The sequence below is a fragment of the Aspergillus aculeatinus genome (assembly GCF_003184765.1).
Source record: "Aspergillus aculeatinus CBS 121060 unplaced genomic scaffold BO66scaffold_12, whole genome shotgun sequence".
Lineage (NCBI taxonomy): Eukaryota > Fungi > Ascomycota > Eurotiomycetes > Eurotiales > Aspergillaceae > Aspergillus > Aspergillus aculeatinus.
The window spans coordinates 296,461-319,954 of NW_020291481.1; the positions used below are offsets into that span (position 1 = coordinate 296,461).

A 23,494-nucleotide genomic window follows, 5' to 3' on the forward strand; every position below is an offset into this window, starting at 1 on the left:
TAAGGTACTGTACTAGGTAAGTACGTGTTGGCGCTTGCTTTTCGGGACTCTGGGGGTTGTTTTCTATCTACCGGAGTACGTACGGAGTATAGTACAGCAAGACCGGGAGGGGACTTTGCCCAGGAGGGATCTTTTGGGGGTTGTCACGGTTTGGATTCTTACTTTTTTTTTGGTTGTGTGTTTCTGAGGATCGGGATCGGATCGGTGGGAGGGTGTTTTCGATTTGCTTGGTGAAGCTTGGGTATGGGTTATGCGGATTGCCCTGACCTGAACCTCCCGGGGAGGGAGGGGGTGAAGTTGGGGGTTGGGGAGCTAGTGACTTACTTGCTTGCTTGTCTACTTGCTTAATTGAGGGGAGGAGAGGGGATCAGAGGGAGGGAGGGAGGTTGATTGGTGAGTTTGGGCTAGGTTGTTGTGCTTTAGTCTCTCGTCTTCACACTCCCCCCTCTCTCGCTTTGTCTTGCTAGGGGGGGTTGTACGTGTGTGGCTTTGGGTATGTATGTATGTCTGTGTATGTCTGCGTATGTCTGTGTATGTACATCCAGCAAAGGACTCGATCTAGACTCATCCATGCTCCTGAAAGCACTCATAGCCCTAGGTGTACGCTGTACAGTACCTACTCCGGCCTCAGGTCACTCGACTAGTCGACTAACTTAGTGGCCGTTGGGGGGCCAAACTTAACCGAGAAGAAGAAGTATAAGAGATAAGGTACGGAGTACGGAGTACCGTAACCAAAAACCCATCGAAACACAGATCCGTCAATCGGAAGGCAGGATTTGAGGCTGTATACCGAGTTAAAACATGGGAAGTGTGGATCTCTCCAGCAGAAGTCAATCTTAGTTCCTCAGTATTATGATGGCCCAGAGTCAGCTGGACGGTAAGGCTGAAATTGAGGTTGAGGGGTGGGGAGGGAATCGAATGGAATCGAAGGTTTTTTTGATTTTTTTTTTCGGACAGTCATTGGGAATTTAAGAATACCTATCTTACGGGACTAGCTAGACGATCATCGGGGACATTTACTTTCAGTAAGTAGCCCTGCGGTTTCAATGCATGTCGTCCTCCTCGGTAGCTTGCCCAAGGGCTTTCCCTTTTTTTGCATGTTGAGTGGTCGAAAATGAGGTTCTAGACCGGCCCCCCGTCTGTAAACAATCGGTGGTTGATGGATGGGCTTCGGGTGCGGTGTGTACATACACACAAAAACAAACACTCGCGGAGCCACTAACTGGTTGATGCACTCTTTAGTCCCGAATCCGTCTTTGCTGGAGTGGAGAACTTTTTTGCGGTTTTAGTGCATGTCTCAAGGAGGGGACGCGGCGCGCTAGAGTTGTTGCGGTTTGCGGTTGCGGTTGTGTTTGCGTTTGCTGAAGTATCGCTTGGACTTCTTGGCTATCAATCAGTATCTACTCTACGGAGTACGGAGTACTCGTAAGATGATGTCTGGACTAGCAGGACTGTGGGACTGGGCTGGCTGGCCGGCTGGCTGGGTTACTCGCCAGTTGTTGGGGGAGACCACAGAAGAAAGGTCGGAGATCGGGGGAAGCTTCCCGACTTGATCGAGTCGATCCCAGAAGTTCATCCAGGATATGCTCGCGGGTACCGTATTTTATGCACCTTCCTGATCGAAGTTCGGTGGAGGAGGAGGATCGGTTCGAGATGACCCCGGTCCATAATGGATGTGTCTTAGCTGCTAGATCCTTGTAGATGTAGATTGTGTGGCTTTCTTCGCTTTGATTCCTGAGGACGGACGCCAAATGGGTTGGGGATGGGGGTTGGGATTAGCTATGCGACAACTGGACACTCTCACTGTGCCGAGGATGTCGGTGACGTCACCTCCAGGGCTGTTCTCCTTCTCCACCTCCCCTTCCCGTCCTCGGTACCATATTGGTCAGTGTTTTGATTTGGCTTTCGAAATCCCATAGTGTACCACACTTTGACGCGAATGTTGCTGGCACCGGTACCGGTACCGGTACCTTATGGATTTCCATTTTCCCGCTGGATCTGTTTCCATCATCCTGTCCCTCTTCCTGGGTTTCGAGAAGACAAATGGAACAACTTTTGCCGGGCTCAAGCGTGTATATGGATCGACGGATCGCTAAGAAGCGAATCCGACCCACTGCTTATCATCTGTTCCAGACTTTGAGCGCCGGCGGTTCAGTCCAGCTAGGTTTTCTTGTTTCTTTCGGGTGGCCCCCTCCCCCCTTCCTTTGGGGACGGACACGTACTGTATCCTAGGTAAGTACCGAGTCCCCGAGCCTCCATCCGGGAGTGCTGAGAGGACCAGACAAAGCCAAAAGAGAAAGGGCCTTTCCACCAATCGCTGCGCTCGGAAACGATAGTGCCGATCTCGTGGAGTAGCACACTTTTCCTACTCATGTACTGGTATGTGTGTAACTCGTAAACAAATGCATCGAGGGGTGTTGCTGTCTCGATTTGGGCATAGGTCTAGTTTCGGAATTCTGCGTTTGGAGGGCGCGTCTGGTTCGATGCGAGGGGATAGATGATCGTGTCTTTTTTTTTTTTTTTCCTTCTGTTTACGGGGTTGAAAATCTGGTTCGTGTGAGAGGTTTGAGGGGAAAGGGATCAGAGCGGACCGTGTTGGTTATACTGTACGAGTACTCTAGTTTTATCTTCGCGCAGGAAGCGGAAGTTCGTTTGGGGACTATTGGGACTAGGGTTACATGTATATGTACACACTACTGTCGATACAACGAGGAGGTCTCACATCCAGATGATAATGGTAGTAGTGCATTGGAATGGGAATGTGTTCCCTGAGCGAAATCCGGATTTTACTGCTATGTACAGTCGTACTCCTGTACAGGAAGAAAAGAATAGAAAAGGAAGGTACTCCGCAGATTGAATTCGCAAAAAAACCCAGAACCCAAAAAAAAAAAAAAATTCTGTTCGGTCTGACACGTCCCTCCTTCCCCCTCCCCCGATCTCTCTGTTGTCCGCTCCTCCTCCAAATTGTTTCTCACTTTCCTAAGTCCCGGGGTGGGAAAAGAGAAAAACAGATGGGAGCGGACGAGGGAAGGGGAAATTCCAGGCCCCCCCAAGAGGAGCGAGCGAGGCAGCTGGACCTGAAAGTGACGTCATAAACTCGGTAGGGGGGAGGAAATCTGGCCCTTTTGCACCTCGGAAATGTACGATGTCGTCATACTCGCTCTGCTAGTTCCTGTCAGGTTCCTTGGAAATCCGGACACAGTGCGCTGCAACCCACCGATTTTTTTCCCTCTGGGAGTGGGCTCGGTGGTGCTTGGGTCTCGGCGGCTGACTGAGAGAGAAAATTATTCCCCACTCCACATACGGATCGTGCCGATGTGTGAGGGATGCTTTTTTGTCTCCACTTGTGGTAATTTTGCTCCCAGTTTAGCGCCGTTTGGTCTGCAGGAAGGGGCGTATTGGCGGTATTCCAATTACATACCGTGCTTACGCCTTACGAACGCCGAACCGCTGGGCGGTGGGTATCGTTGGTATCAGCTCGTATTGTCTTGGCCGGGGGCGCCCAGTGGTGCTGGAATGAATGCCTGAGGGTTCGGGACGACTCCTCATGGAATGAGACATTGGAAATAAAGGCGTGAAGCAGTTTTGGCTGCCATGAGGCGTGTTGTATTGTGAGGCAAGATCGCGCTAAGTAGGGGTAGTGATCTTGGAGTAGGATCTACTCGGCAGTCGGAAGGAGTAATCGACAGGGGAACAGAAAATCAACTAGCCAACTAGTTCGTGGTGAACCGATCAGTCAGCCGGCGCCTATAGATTGTGTTGATTATTCTTTGCTAGGGCTGCACCTCATACATCCGAAGGGGGGAGGTTATCAATCTATCGGAAGCATCGGACACGAGGTGGTCGCTTGTCCGGGAACCACAGCGTCGGAACTCAGAGTAACTTTCTTGTCAGGTGGTGGTAACGTTCCTGGCGGGTTTGGCCTGCAGGTACCGGAGGGGGTAGGTCTCGTTAGGCTTTAAGGTTGATTTTAAACGTGCGTAAAGAGACGTCTGGGGGGAAGGGGGGCAGAGGAGACCGTTTTGCCACAGGAGATCGTGGACTGTCAGACTCTTCTGCTCGATCTCTGCTCGATCGTCCATTGATTGGTCGATCGGTCTTGGGGATAGTGACACCTGCAGCCGTGGGGACGGTAGCTTATCTGCAATAACCTCCGCAGCTAACGTTGCTGATCTATCGCGGAAGCGATTGGATATGTCGTCAAGAGGGAGATTTGTTGAGGAACAACGACGAACGATTCGAGGTCACTGGTCATAAGGGTAGGGGGTGAAGAGAGGAACGATGGTGCTGTATAAGAGTGGGTCGTTCCCGTTACTGCAAAGTTCTGTCACTCGGAATAGCTTCAAGCGTTGGGGTTGAGCTCCTGAAGGTGAGCATTTTGCTGTGTGGCGGCGGGTTGATGCATACCCTTTCTTCGGAAACCACCCGCCTTCAGAAAGGCTGACAGAACCATGAAATGTGGTTCTCGATCACTATTCTCTATCGTTCTTCTAGTGTTATTATCGATCGAGACGTATAGCACTCACATTCCTGGGGCCGGAACAAAGAAGGCAGATCGGTTGGACCTCAGGGTGATGGGAGCGGTGCCGACAATCGACCCCATGCATCCAGCCGCCAGAGCTGATACCCAGCCAGCTCGAGCAGCTGGACATTCTAGACCGATCCAGGCCTGCCGTTTCTTCGTGATACGAGATTAGCTTGAAACCTCGTTGCGAATCGACCAGCTATTCGCTAAGGAAAAGCTTTCCGGGAAGCATGAGACGCAGATGGCTGCATATTGTCATGTCATAGCTGTCATAAATAGTGGGGATTAGCGGCGACGGTAAGGAGGGGAAGGGAGGAAGGGTACGAAAAGGTACGAAACTGGTGGACAAGTTGACGAGTAATCGGGGAGAGGTGGTATTTTCTTGCCGATTGCTCCGAGGAGCTTGGCCTGAGCTACAGGGGGGCACGTTGGCAGAATAATCCGAGCAGAGGGCAAGACAAGATGAGACAGACTCACCAGCCACCGCTGACGTACTGTTGGGTACTGTTTGGTTCTTCTGTTCGGCAGTGCCTGGTGGTTCCCCCGGTGGTTCCTCGTATAGTGCCAGTGGCAGGGTTCTTTGACCAGTTTGAGCTTAGCTGCCGTGGAGCTCGGCTGCTGTTAAGCTTATTCTTTCCGATCAAATGGAGAATTACTGTACTGTACCCCTAGAATTAGAATAGAGGTATAACTTAGGTTTCATCCAGTGACTTGTATCACCGAGAAGTGAAGTATAAGTAAGCAGAGAGTACTTTTGACCTATCGTAGAGATCACCTGCATGTGCACTGACAATGCCTTTGACATCTGCAAGTGCTCATTCTATAATTATCTCTGGATTGCATGCATAATCGCTACCTGCTGGTAAATGCTTTAAATGCTGCAAGTACTGTTTCTCAGTGCAAAGCGCTGAATGCACTGTAGAGACCGCAGTCATCCCGTACATCTATACATTCTGATGCGGTTTCAGTCTTCTTGCGCTCTTCTCCAGCCAGAACCGACATTGGCTGCGTGTCTTGGAGTGAATGAAGGCATGTCTCTCACTGCTGACTGGCTATTGGCCGCCTCCCTCTCTTTGTGATACTCCCTGAGCAGAGGTGCTTGGTGCCCCTTTCCTAATTGGGATCACCACAATAACACCCACATGCACATTCACTGCGACACCTGACTTGCTGCTGTTGTTTATCTTCTCTCTTTCTCTCCTTCTTCGTTCTCTTCATCCTCCATCTCTTCTTTCCTCCCGCCCATCCCCCGTCCCATCACCTCTCACGCTCGCTACCTCCATCCACACTCGTTCCAGTCTATCTCAGCCTCCAGGCTTGAATCTTGATCACCTCGCTCGTTGACTTCATCCTTCTCTCGACCGTAAACTTCCCTTTTTATCAAAATGCTCGCCCCGTTCAAGTTCGCGGTCTTGTTGACCATCGGGTTCCTTGCGACCCTGACTCTGGCTTCCGGTAAGTGCCTTCTGACCACCTTTATCAACGGTTTTAGCTAACACTCTGCTAGAAACCTTCGGTGCCGTTGGAACAGTGCACGACGATGAGTCCTTCATTGCCATTCCTCTTGGTAAGTTATCAGTCACAGAAAGAAGCCTGAAGTCAGCTGTTCTGACTATTCTACCCCCGCAGCCATGCATGAGCACGATCCCCGCGACGGTATGTTTTCCTGACTCGTTCGTCCAAAGCCCTCAGCATAGATTCTAACTCCCTTCATTCTCATAGTGACCATCATCAAGACCATCTGTGAGACTTCGACCTCGGTGATCTCCACTACTGGTCCCGCGAACCCACCCGCGACGGGCACTCCTGCCAACCCCACTAGTCAGGCTTCGAGTCACTCGGAGACCCAGAGTGTTCCTCCCACTCATCCCACTACTGTGCCTGGTACTGTGGTGCAGCCTCCTGTGACTTCGAAGCCCGAGGGAGTTTCTCCTACCTCGGTGCCTGGCACTACTGGACAGACTTCGGCGCAGCCCCCCGTGACTTCCCAGACCGAGGCAGCTCCCAGCCCAACCTCAAACACCAAGGAGACTGGAAGTCTGCCCAGCACCACCTCTCACTCGGCTTCCCCTGTCTCGTCTAGTGTGCAGGACGTCACCCACTCTGCTACCACTCTGACCACCACCCACGGTACCTCCTCGGCCGCCAGTGGAACTCACACCACCGCGCCGCCTTCGAGCGAGGCTGCCGGTAATGGTGGCCTGCGTGCTGCTCTTCTGGCCTTCGCAGCAACTTTCGTTATCTTCTTGAGTATCTAAGGGGTCCTTTCGATGCTCTAGTGCTATTTCATCGGTGGCTCGTACGCTGGGGGACTCGGGCACGGACACCCCGTGTGACTGAGCCTGATTCCCCCTTGCTGTCGGACATCTGGTGCTTCTATTTTCTCTTTATTTGTCTCATGTCGGGACGCAAGGCGTAACGTTTGTCGCTCCCAGGATTATTTCTGCTGCCACTTGCTAGTTGAAGCGGTTGGTCGCCGCCTAATTTAATTTGAGAAAAAAGTCGTCAGACCTGGACGTTGCTCGCACAGTAATTCCTTGCTACCATGGGTATCTCCTAAATAATAAACATACATGGCCTAGGCGTGTCGTCTCTTAGAAACCGTACTGATCGGTTGACGTACTCGACCAATACCACCTCGATCATGGCTACCCCTCCGTTCAAGTAGCTGTATGGCGTTAGGAGGGTGCAGCTGTGAAGCTGCAGACAGTTGCTTGACGTCAGGATCGTTGTCTCAGTAGCCACTCGCCCCCACCTGAAGCCAATCCGATCCAAAGGGCAAACTCGAGTCGAGAAACCTCACCGACCCCTCATTCATGAGGGGTTTATCCCCAATGCACGAGACTAAGACAGCCTGCCTGCCTGCCTGCCTGCCTGCCTGCCTGCCTCTACGCCTACGCGTCCGAATCCCCAATGGCATCCAGCTCCTTGGCCAGCGTACATATGCGACAGCCCTCACCGACCCGGTCGCGCAGCAACCGCGCGGTCGTCACCTTGGGGCCGACCGTCCTCGAGGTCGCCGTCGAAATGTCCTCGAGGGTGATGGTGCGCGACGGCGAGAACGGCCGCGGCGTGTGCACGGCCGACCGGCTGTAGGGGGTGGTCGGACTACTGTTGTTCGTGGACGGCGAGGCGGTTTGGTGGATGTGCGAAAGGTGGAAGACGTGGCCGCAGGCGAAGCCCACGAGGATTTCTTTTTCTGTTTGACATGATGAGAAGTTAGCATTCTGCGTTGGTTTGTTTTTCCCTTCTTTTGTGTCTATTTCTTGGGAGGGGGGGGGGGTTGGTGGGTGAATGGGGAGGGAGGGTATGGTTGTTGGGAGCTTTTAGGTATAAGGTAGGTACAGGGGGTTGGGAGGGGGGGCATATACCATTAGCGCGGAAGGGGCGACTACACCCTGCGCAACGACCGGCTGGGGAGGCGGTAGAGGAAGATATGGAAGAAGCTGATGACTGTGTGGGTCCTGCTGCTGCGGCTGCTGCTGCTGTTGCTGGGATGGTGGTGTTGGTGGATTTTTCAGTGATGGTGTCGCTGGTGGCGGCCGCGGTGGTGGCAGCAGCAGCAGCAGAAACGGTGGTTCCTATGGTGCCGGCGGTGACGGGCCGCTTGGAGCCTTCCTCCTCGATGATGTTGAATTTGATGCCCCGGCGCTGGCCGCGGCGCAGGGTGTCCATGCCGACGGCGACCTCGCTCTGGAGGACCTTGGCGGCGCCCTGGCTGATGCTGGCCTGGAGGTCGTGCTCGCGGATCATGCGGGTGAGGCCGTCGCGAAGCCCCTCGATCTCGAGGCCGCTCGGGATGCGGCGGACGAGCTTGATGGGGTCGATGGCGGTGCCGGCCTCGACAAGGAGACCGTGGATGAAGCGCGGCTTGTCCATCGAGTAGTCGAGGAGGTCCTCCCAGAGGTCGGGCTCGTTCTGGGCCTTGGCGAACTGAATGGCCTGCGAGACGTCCTCGAGGTCGGCAAGGATGAGGTTCAGCGCGCGTTTCGTCTGGCCCGTCTTCGAGAGCAGGTAGATGAGCTCGAGTGTGAAGTGGCGCGTCTCGCAGATGTTGACCGCCAGGTCGAAGGCGTACGCCGTGCTGGTCTGCAGGAACTCCATGAGCAACGGCCGGTCGTAGTCGGCGAACAGCTCGACGGCCGTGTCCGCGAAGTTGTCTACGAGCGCCTTGCCTTCGTCCGCCGCGAGCTTGCTGGCGGCGTCGCGGATGTGGGCGAAATGGCCCCGCCGCGGTTTGGCGACGCCGTGGGGCAGGGATTCGCCGCGCCAGAGGGCTCGGAGGTAGAAGTAGAGGTAGAGAAGCCGGTTGGCGGCTTGGAGTTGCTCGACGACGAGATCTGGCCGCACGATGCCAGTGTATGCTTCGCTCACTAGTAGCTTGATCGGCTCTGCTGTGAGCTCCTCGAGCTCGGACGTGGGGGCCGACTTCAGCTGCTCTTTGGAGACTCGGATGAGGATGAACGCGGGAATGTCGTCCGTCAAGGTGTCGAGGAGACGGTGGTCCCGGATCAGAGCCATCGCCGTGTCGGCGTCTTGGAGGCGGATGTAGCAATGGAGCGCCTCGCCATAGTGGCCGCCCGCCAGGTACAACTTGGCCAGACACTTGGACAAGATCCGCCAGTCATCCGTCTCCGTGGTCAGTTCGCTGAGTTGCTCCTCCACCGCTGTCGCAACATTGTTCGCGTCGAAGAGGTCGAACGGCCACTCGTCGACCAGCTCGCTGAACTTGGGCCGGTTGTGCTCCACGTAATGACTGAGTATGGTCTCATAGAGGTTCGCAGATAACGGCGGGCGCATGTTCAGGGGCAGCACAGGGGAGATCTCATCCCACTTATCCTTTTCAACGAACTTCCAGGCCCAATGCTCCCATCGGTGTGTAGTGTCGAGCGCTTTCGTGCAAACCTCGGCGGCTTCAGGCCACTGGTCTTGCTCGACCAGCTGCTCGATCCACAGTTCTCCAATGCGACGCTTCTCTTGCTCTGCGGCGGATGCGGTCGTTCGAGCAGTTGTGGTGATGACAGAAGCTGCATCGTCGATGAACGATTCCCCAAAGCTTCCTTGGGATATCGAAGGCGTTCCGGGTATAGTGTCGTTCATCTCGCTCCCGGACCCGGCTGCTTCGGGATGTTCCTTGAGCAATGTCCATGCTTCCTCGTATTTCTCATGTGCGTCCAGCCAGGCCAATCGGTCCGCAAGATCTCTCTTCAACGCAACCACGCAATCATACGGGCTGTGCACCAGGATCTTGGGTCCAATGCTCCCTGCCATGTCCTGGATCTCTTTGGAAAGAGGCTCCTCCGCGGGTACTCGTCGTGAGGCAAAAATGCTCGGCGCCCTACTGGAGCCCTTGTCGCCACTGCTGGTCGTACTGCGAATACTAGCCCCAGAGTTGAAAAGCCGCACCGGATAGAATGTAGCATCCCAGAGACCGTTTCCTATAGTCTCTAGAGCTCCCCGCTGCGAAGCAGGTACGCTCGTTTTCCATGGGGGCAGGATACACATGTGGTAGTCTGAGGAAGTGAGGGTCTCAAAGCGACTCGTTGAAAGGCTATCGGCACTGAGCTCAGTCTCCGTTTCAAGATCAATGATTCGAAGCTCTGGCTCCAGGCCTCGAGGGCGACGACGCGTTCCAGTTTGACGACCACCATGCTTGCTGCGGTCGTCTTCGGATGACTCCTGTTCTGCTTCCATGTACGCAAGGACGACTAGAAGTTTTGGTGTAAACAAGGAGATCCCAGAGATGACACAGTCGGTCCGTAGAATTCTGGTTACCTCCACCGATCCAATTTTGTGATCTCTGTTATTCTTGCTTGGTCTATCAGGGTATACCTCAATGACCCAGACGGTACCGCCCCATCCCACGACCAGCTTTTCCACTTTCTCTGTGACGATTGTTGGATGGGTCGGTGCCGAGCTTTCAGTGTGAGTTACGCCTCCCTTGGTTTGCAGGCTGTCATCAAGGTCCAGGGAGTTTTCGTCCACCCACTCAGCGTGTGCTTTCCACACGCTGACCATTTCCTCCCAGCCGGGACGGTTGGGACGATCGATATGGCTGATGCGCTTCCAAGCGAACTCCGCGTCAGACGAATCGAGGTGCAGGTTTGATCGCATGATTTTGATGCCCTCCTCGTTGACCCACACAACATATTTACCCGACAAGGACCACTTGATCGTGCTAATGGCACCTTCGCCTCCGTGCAACACGGTGTCCTTCCCAGTGTTGGCCCCGAGGCCTATCGACCCAAGCCAGCTCGAGGCGGCGGCCGCAGCGCCGCCCATGGTCGTCGAGTTTGTGCTCACCCCGACTCGGCCCCCGACAGTCAGGATAAGATCACCCGCCCTGCCTCCCGACAAATATGTCCTATCACTCTTGTACTCCGGCGACAATGCGACGGCTTGAACGGGTCTCCCGAAGTTCCGCAAAAGGACGTCTTTCGAATCGAGCAAAGATGCAACGCAGACATTCCCGTCGATGGAGGATGTCGCGATGTAGATTGAGTTGGAAGGCGTCGAAGGGATGGCCGGTTGGTTCGTTCTTTGTCTGCCACGCAGGCTAGCGGCGCCGGAGGATAATTTGGAGGAGGCGTAATCTGGGTCATCTGCGAATCGGCCAAAATACTCGGGTCTCACGTTTGGTAAAGGAGGAGGGTAGGGCGAGATGGAGACTGAGGTGATACTCGCTGAGTGCGCGTGGTACACACGAAGAGAACGCAATTGAGGAACCGACAGTACATGCTGCGGAGCTTGTCAGTGTTCGCATGATCCCGACCCCGGACAACGACCAACTCACGATGTTTCCATTATGCGAGCCAATTACCTAGACGTTCACTTAGCATGTTTTCTTCTTGTCAGCTCCGGTGTACGATCTTACCATCTTGTCCCCAGCAGCTAGGAAGGCGCTTGTTGCATCTCCGTTGCGATACACCGCCCCGAGGTGCTTGGTCAGGTACGCATACTTGAGACGTGGTTCTTCGTCCTCGTCTTCATCCGAGTCGTCATCGTCATCGTCATCGTCGTCGTCTTCCTCATGGTAATCATCTCCAGCTTCGGTTTCGCTTTCTGTTCCTTCGTCGTTGTGACCGTGGTCCGTCTCGTCCAGCTCAGCAGGCTGGGAGCGGTGTTTCCTGTCCTCGGATGTGGTTCGGCTAAGGTGAGAGTCGGGAGGGTGACCGTCCTGGCGGACAGTCCCGGTTGCCTCTGTCGCGCCAGGCGCGTCCATGGCGAGAGCCTAATGCGGGAGCTGTAGCTCTGCTCTGTGAAGACTGGGGCGCCTGTGTAGGGGGGGAGAAGCATCCCAGATTCCCAGCCCAGCCGCGGCGGTCAAGTGGTAGACGGAGCTAGAACCCGGTCGGGTCGCCCGAGGAGTAGTATAGGTAATACCCCGATCGGGTTAGTCGCAAGCTAACCCAACTGCATCATCATCATCATCTTAAATGCTTCGACCGCCCTGATGAGTAAGCTCTTCTCTCCGGTTCGCTCATCATTCAATCAATAATCGATCGTTGTCAAACAATCAAGCATTGCACTATCAGGCCACACCCACACCAAAACCGTCGCAACGGTCTGGTATGGCACTACTCACTACTTAGCGACACAATCCCGGTCTCCCTGGCTCTGTCATCAGCGGCGTTAGCATGTTCGCTCGACCCTATTATGTCGGTTCCATGAGTTATTGGCCCTCGGTGGCTGCTAGGTTTACGCAACAGCCCCGAAGCCAATATCTGCAAGCCTCACCTCTCTTGGGCGCTCTTCCTCGACGCAAACAGACCTTCTCTACACATGCTTCTCTCGCGCAGAAGCAGTCCAGAAATGGCGAGAATGCCGAAGAGCAACTCCAGTTCGAGGGTCCAAAGCAGCGAAAGAGGAGCAGCCGGACGCCAGCGGCACAGACATCGCTGCGGCGGGTTGCCGTTGAGGCGCAACGGTCTAAGGACGGAATCCTATCGAAAGCCCAACTCAGGGAGCAGGGGTTATACAAGGTCAAGGTATTTTTTCCAGCCCTCCGGCCCTCCGTCTTTCCCCCACCCCCGGGTTCATGGTATCGCTAACTTTTATTTAAATCTCTGGTGCATAAAGACAATCACCGCCTACGCCGTGGCCGAACAATTCGACATCCACCAAGTGCGCGAGATTCTCCAGTTGAAAGGCTATGAGCCGGACCCCTACGAGACCGGTCTGTATCCGCAGGTGGTGCACGTGCAGGTGCCGTTGGACTCGATCCGGCGGGTGAGCAACCCCAACGCGTCGGACCTGGCGCCGGACGAGGTCGGAGATCTGTTCGTCTTCCCGTCCGGGACGGTGGTGGCGTGGTCGCTGCCGGAGGCGTTCACCTCGTTCCTGGCGACGCGGACGCTGCTGGCGGCCGCGCGGGGCGCCCACGTGGACGAGCTGGAGACGGAGGACCTGGAATACGTGGAGGATCCGCAGCGGGAGAACAGCAGCATCAAGGGCGACACGATCGTGCTGGGGACGAAACCGGCCCCGAGCTTCGGTGCACGGCCGGACAACAACAACAACAACAACAACAACAACAACAGCAACAGCAACAGCAACAGCAACAACAACAACCTGGGAACGGCCTCGGCGCGGCGGCAGCAGTCGGTGGATACGGTGCTGACCAAGGTGGCCTTCTCGTCCGGGCTGGCGCGGAGCACCAAGCTGGCCGTGCTGGAGTCCCTGCTCTCCAACTACTTCGAGTCCACGCGGCCCATCCCCACCCTGCTCTCCCAGGGCTCGCGCCTCCCGTTCACCCGCGACTTCATCCTCCGCAAGACGGGCCAGCTCCTCAGCGTGCGCGCGCAGCTGAACCTCTACTCCGAGCTGACCGATTCCCTGCCGGACATCTTCTGGGACAGTCGGCATGAACTGGGGCTGGAGGGGTACTATGAGCAGGTCGGGCGGGCGCTCGACGTGGGCATCCGCATCAAGCTGCTGAACGAGAAGATGGACTACGCCCAGGAGATCGCCAGCGTGCTGCGGGAGCGGCTCAGCGAGACGCACGGCCTGCGCCTGGAATGGATCATCATCCTGCTCATTGCCGTCGAGGTGGGATTCGAGGTCCTCCGGCTATGGAAGGAACGCGTCCACGAGCAGGAGAAGGAGAAGGAGAAGGAGAAGAAGCAATCCAACGAAGCTGGTTCGGACTGAGGGGGCCCAGCATTGAAAACAAAACCCCCTCAACTCATGTACTGTACATACATTATGACAATCCAACTCGACTACTTGCGATACCCTCAACACGGACTCCACTCTCGTTGTACAACTTTGCGAATATGGCGTAAGACATTTTCTCCTAATTGCATACAGAAGTACTCGTACGAGTAAAATGGAACACCCGCCAGGGTGGGTGGATCATCGCAAAGAACCATAGCAATGCCGCCTCCTTGGCCCAGCGCACGGCCCAATGAAGCAATGAGCTATTACCACACTGGACGAGACAGAATGGCATCAATGATCAAAGAATTGATTAGTAGATTCGTAAAGAAATTCACGGTAAAGTAAAGAAGCTTCAAATACACACAAAATAAGAAAAACGAGTGTCCGAGGTCTTTTCGTTAAATCTCGCATTAATGCCTCCAGAAGAAAGGAAAATCCCATTCCATCCCATTCCGCATACACAAAACAACATGAACAGAGAGGTATTGTGGAGCACAACGGAATCAGAATAGCACAGGAAGAAGAGAAAAAAAGGGTAGAAGAACAGAGTTTCGTTTCGAGAAATCAGATCAGATCAAATCAACATTCGAATAAGGGACACAGAATCTTAAGAAGGAGGTTTCTCAAATCCACAAAATAGCATAAATCTCAAAGTTCATTTCGGAAAAATCCACACATAAAAGGCATTCAACAAAAACGAAGGGACGACCTGTAGAAAAAGAACTCCGTAAATTGGCAAAAGGGCATATTTCCACAAGTCCTGAGGGGGTGGGTGGGGGTTGGTCGTACATGGATTTCGTTTGCAAAGCATCAAATCATAGAATCAGGTTTTTTTGCAAGTTCGAAGAGCGAGAGTCGGTCGTCCGGGATAGACACGGAACAGGAAAGGAGCAGCAGCGAAGCAAAACATTTTCTTTTGTCACAGGTAAAAAATCAATCGAAGTGGTTCAGAAACGAAGTCAGAGGTTAGGGGGGTGGAGGGGTTCTTCGTGGGAAACATTGTACACATATGTTCGGGTCGTCTCGGTCTTTAGATAGGTAAGGGCAAAAGGCAAAGGGGTCATATCTTATATGCATGGTTCCAAATCGTTCAGTCCTAAATCGTCAAGAGTCTTGTTGCACATGGGGCGTTAGCCTGAGGTCATCGCGTCGTCAAATTGCTGGTTTGGTCGTTATAAATTCACCTCGAGATCGTGATCGTAGCTGTCGTCTGTATCTTTTTCAATCCATGAAGAATTCCTTGGTCACGGCGTCGGCGGCTTGCTCGTCCACTTGGAACTGGAAGAAGAAATCGTCACCCATGGCAGGCCCCGAAGGATAGCCTTTCGCGGGGAAGAGATCCATTCCGGTCTCGAAGGTCGCCGTGTTCACGTAATCGGGGAAGGCGGCCATGTCTGTTTCAGTCAGGTCACTGAATTCTTGCTTAGCGAACGTCGCAGCCGATTCTTGACTCATGAAGATATCAAGCTCGGAGCCAGCGGACGAATCGGTCAGAGTTGGGGCGGAATGCGGGGAAGAGAGACCATTGGTGACTGAGCCGGAGCCATCGGTGTAGGTACACGACTCGGGATCCGACAGGTAGGGAAGGCTGGAGTCGGACATCAATCGGTGCAGGGGTTGCTTGATCGGCGAAGGCAGCATTTCGTCCTCGGTGGTAGGGCTTAGCGATCGGTGGCTTTGGGCCGGAGACGGCTTGTTCCCGGTGCTGTGGCCTGGAGACGCGGGCGGTGTGAAGGTGAATACTTCCGGAGGCAGTGAGTAGTTAGGGTTGCTGAAAACCGGCATTTCCTCCGAGGGGCTCGACCCGTGAAGGCTCATACTTTCGAAGACATCAGACGGAGGGGTGCTGCGCGAGGAGTCGGAAGCAGAGGAATCAAAAGACCCCTTTTCGGCGATACGCTGACGGGTTCGGGCTGCTTTGTCCTGTCTCTCATCCATCTCGGGCCGATGTTTCTTGGGACGACCACGCTTCGTAGTCTTGCGCACGATGCCCTTGTAGCCACCAATGCACATACCACGCTGTCGGTGTCGCGTCAACGCATCGTGTCTCGCGAACACATTACCGCACAGGCATTCGTAGGGCTTGTCGCCGGTGTGAATCTTCGCATGCCGTTTCAGATCGTGACCACGGACAAAGCACTTGTTGCAGTGGTCGCATTTGTATTGCCGATCCCCGAGGTGGGTTTGCACATGCGATTTGATGTTCTCTTTGCGGCCGAAGCGACGTCCGCACCCGGGGTGCAAGCATACCCATTTGCCGTCTTCGGGGTCCGGGCCGTGGATATAAGACGCAATCTCGTCGATGGTGACACCGGTTTCTTTGATTGATGCCTGTACGCGAGCGTCTAGGTTGAGACTATCGATAGTTGCGACCCGCGGCGAGAGCTTTGGCTTGGCTGCGGTGCTAGGGGTTGCGCTCGGGGTCTTCCGGTGATTCACACGGTTGGGGGTCGCAGGATAGATCGGGAGCTTCTGTGCCTTTCCGCTGCCATCCTCAGGACATGGCATGGCGGCGAGCTCTGGTGACGAGGCGAAGGACGACGAGGCTGATGACGACGAGGCAAACGGCCCTTGCGACAGACTCTCAGACTTAGGAACTTCGATGTTAGAACCCTGCTCATAGTCAAAAGTATCAAAGGTATCCACTTCAAAAGATGCTGTAGTAGGGGGAGAGGGCATGTTAAACTTCTGCTGGGAGAACGTAGTTCCGACTACTCCTTGGAGAGACTTCGCGCGCTGCATGTACGACGCCTGCGCGGAACCGGACACGGAGAGGCTTTGCTCCTTAGTTGGGGAAGGTTGAATGTCCGGATTGTAGTGCGCAAGGCCCACTGTTTGCTTGAAGGGGGTGGCCGCAGGTGTGATCTGGGCATATTCTGCACGACTAGTCAGAGCCTCGAGCCATATTGAGACGGACAAATATCTTCGGGGACTTACGTCCGTTGCTAAGCTTTGGCGCATGCACTGGGTGCGGCTGACTGATGGCAGGTGCCGCCGACAGTCGTCTTGCGTCCATTACCATGGCATTAGCTTGTTGCTGCTGGAATGCTGCAGCGATATTGTTCTGTTGGTAGACATCCCAAGCTCCATTGTCCAAGATTTGGCCCTCCAAGGACGCTTGACAAGACAGTTTCGCATCCTGGAGCTGCTGCTGCTGTTGCATGAGGTTGAGCGACATGTTCATTGGTTGGCTTTCGACCTTGATAAAGTTTGCGTTCATGTAAGGCATGTTTGGTTGGCCTCCTTGGCTTTGACGAGCGGCGAAGGATTGCAAGTCTTCTTGAGGGAAAGCCTGGCATTCAGCCATCATGGGCATGGGCGCGGGATGGTGGGGGAAAGTTGGCTGCGCGACTTGGAGAAAGCGGTGGTCTTGAGCGGGCGCCAACATGGTTGGGTGCTGTTGCGGTACTGTTACATTAGTAGTGATGGTACCATCTTGCATGGACTGCGATCGCTGAACGCGCATAGCGCGCGCATCGAAGCTTTGGCCTCGACGATGAGCGTGAAATCGGTGCATTGCCTGTGCGGGAAGAGTTGGAGGTTTAACGGCATCAAGAGCGGATGGCGTTGAGATCTGTCTCCGATGTTGACGATGTCGTTCTTGATAGTTGCTGTGCGGTGCAGACAGCATGATGGGGAAAGAACTGGAATCTTCGCGCGCTGGTCGCAATTGTTGAGCCGATGACTTGACCGACTTCTTCTGCAGGTTATAAAGGTGTAAGCCTGCTGGACCAAAGCTAATGCGCGAGCCATAAAAACATCATTCAGCATAGGAGTACCAACCTCTTCGCAGCGCTAGCCAGAAGGCTGGGCCAAGCAGATGGTAGTAAACCGCCCTGGAATTGTGTCAGTCGGTGATCTCTTGTAGAAAGGAACTCACGCGCGCAGAAGTCTAGGTGTTTAAGCTAGGGCAGGACAGATGGAAGAGACAGAGAGAGTTTCAAAGTATCAAAGTAGACTGTGCGTCAGATCTATGCAAAGTGGGTTCTGGCGGTGGTCCTTCTAGATCGTCAATGCAGTGGAAGATGCAGCCGAAGCAGCCTTCTTTTTTTTGTAGGTTCTAGAGCTTTCCTGTCGCGATTGCGAAACGGTCTTGAAGCTCCGGGGTTAACGGAGGCAGGAAGGCTGGGGGAGAGACAAGACAAAGGATGTCTAAGGGTATTTAGAGGTGGGAACCAAGGTAGGTGGATGGAGATGATGAAGCTATCCCGATCCACCGACCACGGTTCAGATCAACAAATGGCGGCGTTGGCGTAGCAACGCGGCTGGGTTGAGGCGTCAGGACAACCAGCGCCCCTTGGCATGGAAGCCCGCCAGTGCAGTGGATCGCGCCCTGGTCCGAACGCACTTTTAGCACTTTTAGCATCTTTAGGCCGTAAGTTGATCGGGCCCTGCAAGGAGCCGGTTTTATCTGTGATCCTGGGTGTGTTCCCCTGCGCGATCCAGAGTTCCAGACGCCGGCTGCACCGCGGTTCAGCTCCCGATGGCAGTTCCATCCTGTCGCGGATCGAAGCCGCCTGTGGGCAGTGAGGGTTCGAAACGTTATTACTGAGTACTTCATTGACGCTCCCTATCTCTGCAATAGTTCTTCAAATAATTGACGCCAATCCTCCTGCGCTTTGAATGATCATGAGTAATCTTGCAGCTGAGGCAGGGTGAGGGGGGGGGGGGGGGGTGAAGGAAAGAGGGAATGCTGACGGTGATGACGATATCATTTGTGCTTCGAAACTGAGTGGAGTGGATAAGCTGGATAAGCTGGATATCGTTTCCGGGGCTTTTGCCGACGGGAAGATGCCCCCAGCGGACTGGGCGCCGGACCTTTCAGGCAGCAATGACGCAGAGCCTGGAGAGAGAGGCTGGGGATCGAGGATAGTCACATGATAGTGATCCTGATCACCTGACTGTGAGTACCCGGAGGGCGGATTATCCGATTACAGGAGCACTAACCTCGAACAGGCAACTCCAATCCACGTGATCGCACAACCGATTTTAACGAACGGCCTCCACCATAGATATTTCTCCCTCACGATCGTCACTGAAGGTTTAGGAAGACAAGTCTTGTCGAGGTTAGTTGAACGCCCCCTACACTTGCCTTGAGAGAGAGGCGATCACAGGATGTTCATCCTCATCCATGCCCCCTTTCTGTATCCCCTTCGTTTCAGCTCGCACTGTGCAAATCTTGTTTCTGTGTGAGATGATTCGGGAGGCGAAAAAGAAGCCTGCAGGATGATGAGGGGATGAACATTTTTCTGGAAAAAATCTCTTTTCACAGAGGCCGTCCCCAAACGAGGCACAAGAACTAACTGTCGCCCTTGCTATCAGACCTTCATCAAGATGCAGATCTTCGTCAAGACCCTTACGGGTAAGACTATCACCCTTGAGGTGGAGTCCTCCGACACCATTGACAATGTCAAGTCCAAGATCCAGGGTGAGTCTATTCGGCAAAAAAAATGCGCTATTCATTTTGGAAGGACAATATCCACTAACATATCCCCCCCAATCTAGACAAGGAGGGTATCCCCCCGGACCAGCAGCGTCTGATCTTCGCTGGTAAGCAGCTCGAGGACGGCCGTACTCTTTCGGACTACAACATCCAGAAGGAGTCCACCCTCCACCTCGTGCTCCGCCTCCGTGGTGGTGGTAAGAAGCGCAAGAAGAAGGTCTACACCACCCCCAAGAAGATCAAGCACAAGCACAAGAAGACCAAGCTCGCCGTCCTCAAGTACTACAAGGTCGACGGTGATGGCAAGATCGAGCGTCTTCGCCGCGAGTGCCCCTCCCCCGAGGTATGTTTGCCCATTTTTTCCTATCACTCTTCGACCCAGTTGACTAATTTCGTTCCTCCAACACAGTGCGGTGCCGGTATCTTCATGGCTGCCATGCACAACCGCCAGTACTGCGGCAAGTGCCACCTCACCTACGTCTTCGACGAGTCCAAGTAAATTGGCCTTTGACAAGTCGCCTATCTTTCGCTCCAGCTGGATGTGCTTCGATTTTCCCCGTGGAACTAGGACAGTGAAGGTTGCAGGGTTGGATATGTGAGGTGTATGGGACGTGTGCGTTCTGATCGTTCCATAGTGATCTTGAGACAAATCAAATTGAAAAAAAAATTCGAAAAAAACCCATCTAAGCTATGTAATCCTTAAAACTATGTAGAACTCGTGTATATGTCCAAAAGCAAGTCAAACCACACTATGTCCTTGTCATGTGGTGCATCTGTACGGGGCTTCACTGAAAGCCTTTCTTCAGGTTGTCGTACTTGCTCTCCGGGTAGGACAGTGCGTTCTGCGACTGGTCCAAGGACGAGAGCCCGCCCACCCCTTCGACAAACGTTCCGATCAAGCTGCCGTCCGACTTGTTCGCAGTCTTACCTCCCTTATCCCCGCTAAGCTCCCACCACATCCCACCGCCGAGCTGCTTCTGGTTGATATAGTTCAACTTCTGCTCTCCCACGGCGACGGTGTCATACGAGATCATGGTGCGGGCGCTGGAACTGTAGCTCCAGGACGCGCCAATGCTGGCATCCACGTTCTCAGTGGCACCAGCCTGGGGCAGCGCTTTGTAGTCCCAGACACCATTCTCCCAGCTTCCTCCTCCGACGCCTGAGAAGGCGGTGCCGGGTCCGTCGGTGTTGGTGAAGGCACGCCCATATAGGGGCATTCCCAGCACCAATTTTGCCGATGGCACGCCGCCGACTTGGATGTAATAGTTCACGGCCTCATTGGTCGAGAAGGGGGTCGACGCGGGCTTGTCAGAGGAAGGATATATATTGGCTTGGTGGCCCGCGACGGTGTTCCAGCTCCCGGCGTAGTCGTACGCCATCAGGTTGTAGAAATCCAGATACGGCGTCATCTGGGACAACTTGAGCTTGGTGTAGTTGTCCGGTCCTGTAGAGAGTCAGATATCGGAGACTACCTTCCTCGCGGGACTATGGTTATGGTTAGTACTTACCAGCAGGGCAAGCGATGGTCAGGTAGAACTTTCTGCTGGCACCCGCGGCGTTGTCCAGCGTCTAGGGCAGTTAGCATACATCATTCGTCCCTTGAAGCGATGCACTAACCTCACGACATTTCTGAAGGAGCAAGACCATGTTCTGGGCCTCGGTATCGTCTGCCTGCGTATCAGCAATATACCTTGCACGTATCAGGAGCATCGAAACCAACCTTTTGGGTACTCCCAATCAATATCGATACCTGCAAAATATATCATTAGTAACTCTGACATGCAGCCAGGAAGACGAGGCTAAATACCATCATATCCAAGGTCTGTGACCAACTTGGTGGCCGTCGTAGCGAAGTTGGCCCGGTTAGCATCCGAGGCGGCTGCGCCAGGGAAGTTGGACGAATAAGTCCATCCACCAATAGACAATAGCACCTTCAGCTTGCGGTTCTGCTGCTTGAGCAGGAACAGCTGCTTGACGCAACCATAGACGTTGGTGCCGACGTCGTTCCACGAATCAGTGGGATAGTGCTTCTCAATGTCCGACCAGGTGTCGGAAAGGTAGCTGATGATGCATACGTCAGCGGGGTTGTTGTAGCGGAAGAAGTGGGAAAGATAAATAGCAGTTGGCAACTCACACTTCACCAGTTTCAGGGCGAACATTGGCAAAGGCATAGAGTATATGGGTCAACTTGTCCGCGGGGATATCCTGGGGATTGTAGTTGCGTCCGTAGATCGCCTGAGGATGGATCAGCATCGAGAGTACATCCCACATTGCGATAGGCAGCAATCTTACCCAGTTGACGAAGTACGCCACCGACTTGAGCCCGGAAGACATAGCTGGTGTTGTAGTATTTACAAGAGTACTTGTGGAGTTATGATGCAGCGGAGGCACTGTCTGATTGTCTCCGAAGTATCGGAACGAGAAGATGAGCACAATGGTTAGGATAACCAGGAAATGAATGGATGCAGAGAAGGCCATAATCTGCAGGACGAGTTCAACTCTTAAATAGTGCTTGAACTGTAGCCTTGCCAACGAGATGGTCGTTTGTTGTAGCCTCCCGGGGGTAAGCAGTTAAGGCGTTCTACCATCAAGTGTGACGTTGGTGGATCGTGAGTTTTGGCAGCCTCCGGGGATGATCCCGCTACGGACGCCTTGGCCTGGCGGTTTAGTTGGACGGTTAGTAACCAACTTACTTTACTCTACCTACCCTACCTACCAATAAGTCATGCCACACAAGCCCGAAGACCATCCCAAGGTTCACTAAAGGATTCTAGGTTTGAGATTCCACTACCTTAATGCTACCTGCCCCGTCCCCGGTGATGAGATGCTGCAACCTTGACTCCCATGATTCGCCCCTCAACGACTTCGAATTTCTTTGATCGCCGTCATGCGTCTGGATCATGATGCTCAGCTCATTCGGTCCATACTTGGGCAGGCGGCTCAAGACCCCGAGCCTCGGACTATCAGATTGGGAGTCTTCCCCTCGAGGATCGAGCCTAGGTCCGGGTTCGCATGACAGATAGCCCTTTTGATCCCCATCACTTGAGACTCTGTGAAGAAATGTGGCCCTCGGCTAGATACGCTTATTCGTGATAACAACCCGGGGTGCGAAACTCAAAGTCGACCACGCGGGGATTGCAGTATCGCATCTTCTTCAGACAGTGCATCCGTCACAGTTGGCAGCATGGCAGAGTCATACAGGGCATGACTGCAGCCACAATTATACAGCATGATCGAGGCATAAGGACCCTTGAAGAGGCTAGTTTGAGGATCTGATTCATTTATTGCGGGCGTTTCCAAGAAGAGCTTATCGATGGGCCCTGCACATTCATGCTTATTATTTTGTTTACTTTTAGTTAGCTTTGGATGCATGTCGTCACCCGATCCGCCAGCGCATTTAGATAAGCCGGCGCAGGCAAGCCACTTTGCTCCACCTGCCTAGCCACAGTTGCACCGCCGCCGGATAACTTAGACACTTCTATTCTTGGAACTGTTGATTCGATCCCAAGTCCATACCTCACTTCTCTTCAGTGACTGAGTCGATACCGTATGATTTGATAGGAATTACCAGTGAGAGTGTATTCGTGGCATGCTCACGAAGCGAGGGCAGCACTCGATCCGTCCTCCGCCTGCCTTCGACATCCACATTGGGACTTGGATATATCCCATTCGATACACCGACGGCGACGAACCGGCGTGAACGAAGGGCCACATGAATGCCAAATCTGGTATTTGGCTCCCAGACAAACAGACTTCCCCATTCAAAGCCCCAAAATCGAGGGTCATTCAACTTCGAGGACTAATCCGGTGACACACTAGCATTCTGTATCCCAGTGACCAGAGTAGAAACACAGTGGCTAAACCCCAATAAAGGTAACATCCCTCGCGAGTCGCCACTCACAAACCAACTTCAGAAAGAGAGATATTCGTACCTGCTCAAAGACGTAGTCCGTCCCCCGACGCGCGCGCACTTTTCGCCTCCCGGTTGAATATAAAGAGACCAGCCCCCTGTGCATGATGCATATCTGGGAATGAAGAGATCGATCTCAGCAGCAGTGCAAGGTGCATCATGCATTGAGGCAAACAACAGGGGTTCCTTGCATGAGGGCATCAGGAAGAAACCACCGACGGCAGAATGGTTGAGTACAGAAACAGTGACCAGTGACCAGTGACCATGGACAGGAAACAACGTGGCTGCCACACCCTACCTACCCTCGTGGCCATCCCAACCTGACCTGGTAGTACTGTACTCATATCAGATAAGTTACTCCCATATCAAGAAAACACTAACGCCCTGACGACGTCTTCGCAAATTCTGCCCCATCAAATTCCCACCGACCGACAGCCCCAACTCCATCCCAGCTGTA

General features: G+C 53.8%; 8 protein-coding genes across 8 annotated transcripts; 4 read left to right on the plus strand and 4 right to left on the minus strand.

Annotated features, from left to right (window-relative positions):
• Positions 1-2,955: 2,955 nt before the first annotated feature.
• BO66DRAFT_33403 (uncharacterized protein) lies at positions 2,956-3,593 on the plus strand. The gene has a single exon (XM_025644192.1). The coding sequence runs from the start codon at positions 3,139-3,141 to the stop codon at positions 3,526-3,528; it is 390 nt and encodes a 129-aa protein (XP_025506167.1). The 5' UTR covers positions 2,956-3,138; the 3' UTR covers positions 3,529-3,593.
• Positions 3,594-5,769: 2,176 nt separating this feature from the next.
• BO66DRAFT_469670 (uncharacterized protein) lies at positions 5,770-6,783 on the plus strand (the record flags this gene model as incomplete). Its single annotated transcript, XM_025652740.1, has 4 exons — positions 5,770-5,980; positions 6,033-6,092; positions 6,155-6,181; positions 6,248-6,783. The coding sequence occupies exons 1-4, from the start codon at positions 5,911-5,913 to the stop codon at positions 6,781-6,783; spliced, it is 693 nt and encodes a 230-aa protein (XP_025506168.1). The 5' UTR covers positions 5,770-5,910.
• Positions 6,784-7,049: 266 nt separating this feature from the next.
• Positions 7,050-11,839, minus strand: BO66DRAFT_469671 (CLH domain-containing protein). Its single transcript, XM_025652741.1, has 4 exons — positions 11,400-11,839; positions 11,319-11,345; positions 7,897-11,263; positions 7,050-7,724 (listed from the first exon to the last, which is right to left on the minus strand). The coding sequence occupies exons 1-4, from the start codon at positions 11,745-11,747 to the stop codon at positions 7,420-7,422; spliced, it is 4,047 nt and encodes a 1,348-aa protein (XP_025506169.1). The 5' UTR covers positions 11,748-11,839; the 3' UTR covers positions 7,050-7,419.
• Positions 11,840-12,192: 353 nt separating this feature from the next.
• On the plus strand, positions 12,193-13,675 carry BO66DRAFT_409669 (RMD1 family protein; the record flags this gene model as incomplete). The annotated part of the gene is made up of 2 exons (XM_025649199.1): positions 12,193-12,513; positions 12,605-13,675. The coding sequence occupies 2 exons, from the start codon at positions 12,193-12,195 to the stop codon at positions 13,673-13,675; spliced, it is 1,392 nt and encodes a 463-aa protein (XP_025506170.1).
• Positions 13,676-14,813: 1,138 nt separating this feature from the next.
• On the minus strand, positions 14,814-17,622 carry ace2 (putative C2H2 transcription factor (Swi5)). Its single transcript, XM_025644213.1, has 3 exons — positions 17,468-17,622; positions 16,622-17,384; positions 14,814-16,560 (listed from the first exon to the last, which is right to left on the minus strand). The coding sequence occupies exons 2-3, from the start codon at positions 17,313-17,315 to the stop codon at positions 14,906-14,908; spliced, it is 2,349 nt and encodes a 782-aa protein (XP_025506171.1). The 5' UTR covers positions 17,316-17,384; positions 17,468-17,622; the 3' UTR covers positions 14,814-14,905.
• On the minus strand, positions 17,623-18,361 carry BO66DRAFT_33506 (uncharacterized protein). Its single transcript, XM_025644230.1, has one exon. The coding sequence runs from the start codon at positions 18,243-18,245 to the stop codon at positions 17,847-17,849; it is 399 nt and encodes a 132-aa protein (XP_025506172.1). The 5' UTR covers positions 18,246-18,361; the 3' UTR covers positions 17,623-17,846.
• A 359-nt stretch (positions 18,362-18,720) lies between these two features.
• On the plus strand, positions 18,721-19,692 carry BO66DRAFT_418893 (ubiquitin-ribosomal 40S subunit protein eS31 fusion protein). Its single transcript, XM_025649770.1, has 3 exons — positions 18,721-19,112; positions 19,190-19,470; positions 19,537-19,692. The coding sequence occupies exons 1-3, from the start codon at positions 19,019-19,021 to the stop codon at positions 19,624-19,626; spliced, it is 465 nt and encodes a 154-aa protein (XP_025506173.1). The 5' UTR covers positions 18,721-19,018; the 3' UTR covers positions 19,627-19,692.
• Positions 19,693-19,778: 86 nt separating this feature from the next.
• BO66DRAFT_369604 (glycoside hydrolase family 18 protein) lies at positions 19,779-21,752 on the minus strand. The gene is made up of 7 exons (XM_025645379.1): positions 21,420-21,752; positions 21,262-21,362; positions 20,935-21,188; positions 20,848-20,877; positions 20,745-20,794; positions 20,636-20,696; positions 19,779-20,571 (listed from the first exon to the last, which is right to left on the minus strand). The coding sequence occupies exons 1-7, from the start codon at positions 21,603-21,605 to the stop codon at positions 19,913-19,915; spliced, it is 1,341 nt and encodes a 446-aa protein (XP_025506174.1). The 5' UTR covers positions 21,606-21,752; the 3' UTR covers positions 19,779-19,912.
• Positions 21,753-23,494: the final 1,742 nt, after the last annotated feature.

Excerpts from the sequence above, each read along its gene's own strand:
- BO66DRAFT_33403 (XM_025644192.1), top strand. The coding sequence starts at position 3,139 with ATGTACGATGTCGTCATACTCGCTCTGCTAGTTCCTGTCAGGTTCCTT.
- BO66DRAFT_469671 (XM_025652741.1), bottom strand. The coding sequence starts at position 11,747 with ATGGACGCGCCTGGCGCGACAGAGGCAACCGGGACTGTCCGCCAGGAC. Across the intron at positions 11,346-11,399 it reads TAGCTGCTGGGGACAAGATG|GTAATTGGCTCGCATAATGG; the intron begins GTAAGATCGTAC and ends GTGAACGTCTAG. Across the intron at positions 7,725-7,896 it reads TCGCCCCTTCCGCGCTAATG|AAAAAGAAATCCTCGTGGGC; the intron begins GTATATGCCCCC and ends CATGTCAAACAG.
- ace2 (XM_025644213.1), bottom strand. The coding sequence starts at position 17,315 with ATGCTGTCTGCACCGCACAGCAACTATCAAGAACGACATCGTCAACAT. Across the intron at positions 16,561-16,621 it reads GCCAAAGCTTAGCAACGGAC|AATATGCCCAGATCACACCT; the intron begins GTAAGTCCCCGA and ends CTAGTCGTGCAG.
- BO66DRAFT_33506 (XM_025644230.1), bottom strand. The coding sequence starts at position 18,245 with ATGAAGTACTCAGTAATAACGTTTCGAACCCTCACTGCCCACAGGCGG.
- BO66DRAFT_418893 (XM_025649770.1), top strand. The coding sequence starts at position 19,019 with ATGCAGATCTTCGTCAAGACCCTTACGGGTAAGACTATCACCCTTGAG. Across the intron at positions 19,113-19,189 it reads TGTCAAGTCCAAGATCCAGG|ACAAGGAGGGTATCCCCCCG; the intron begins GTGAGTCTATTC and ends CCCCCAATCTAG. Across the intron at positions 19,471-19,536 it reads GCGAGTGCCCCTCCCCCGAG|TGCGGTGCCGGTATCTTCAT; the intron begins GTATGTTTGCCC and ends CCTCCAACACAG.
- BO66DRAFT_369604 (XM_025645379.1), bottom strand. The coding sequence starts at position 21,605 with ATGGCCTTCTCTGCATCCATTCATTTCCTGGTTATCCTAACCATTGTG. Across the intron at positions 21,189-21,261 it reads CGCCCTGAAACTGGTGAAGT|CTACCTTTCCGACACCTGGT; the intron begins GTGAGTTGCCAA and ends ATGCATCATCAG. Across the intron at positions 20,795-20,847 it reads TGATTGGGAGTACCCAAAAG|ACGATACCGAGGCCCAGAAC; the intron begins GTTGGTTTCGAT and ends ATACGCAGGCAG.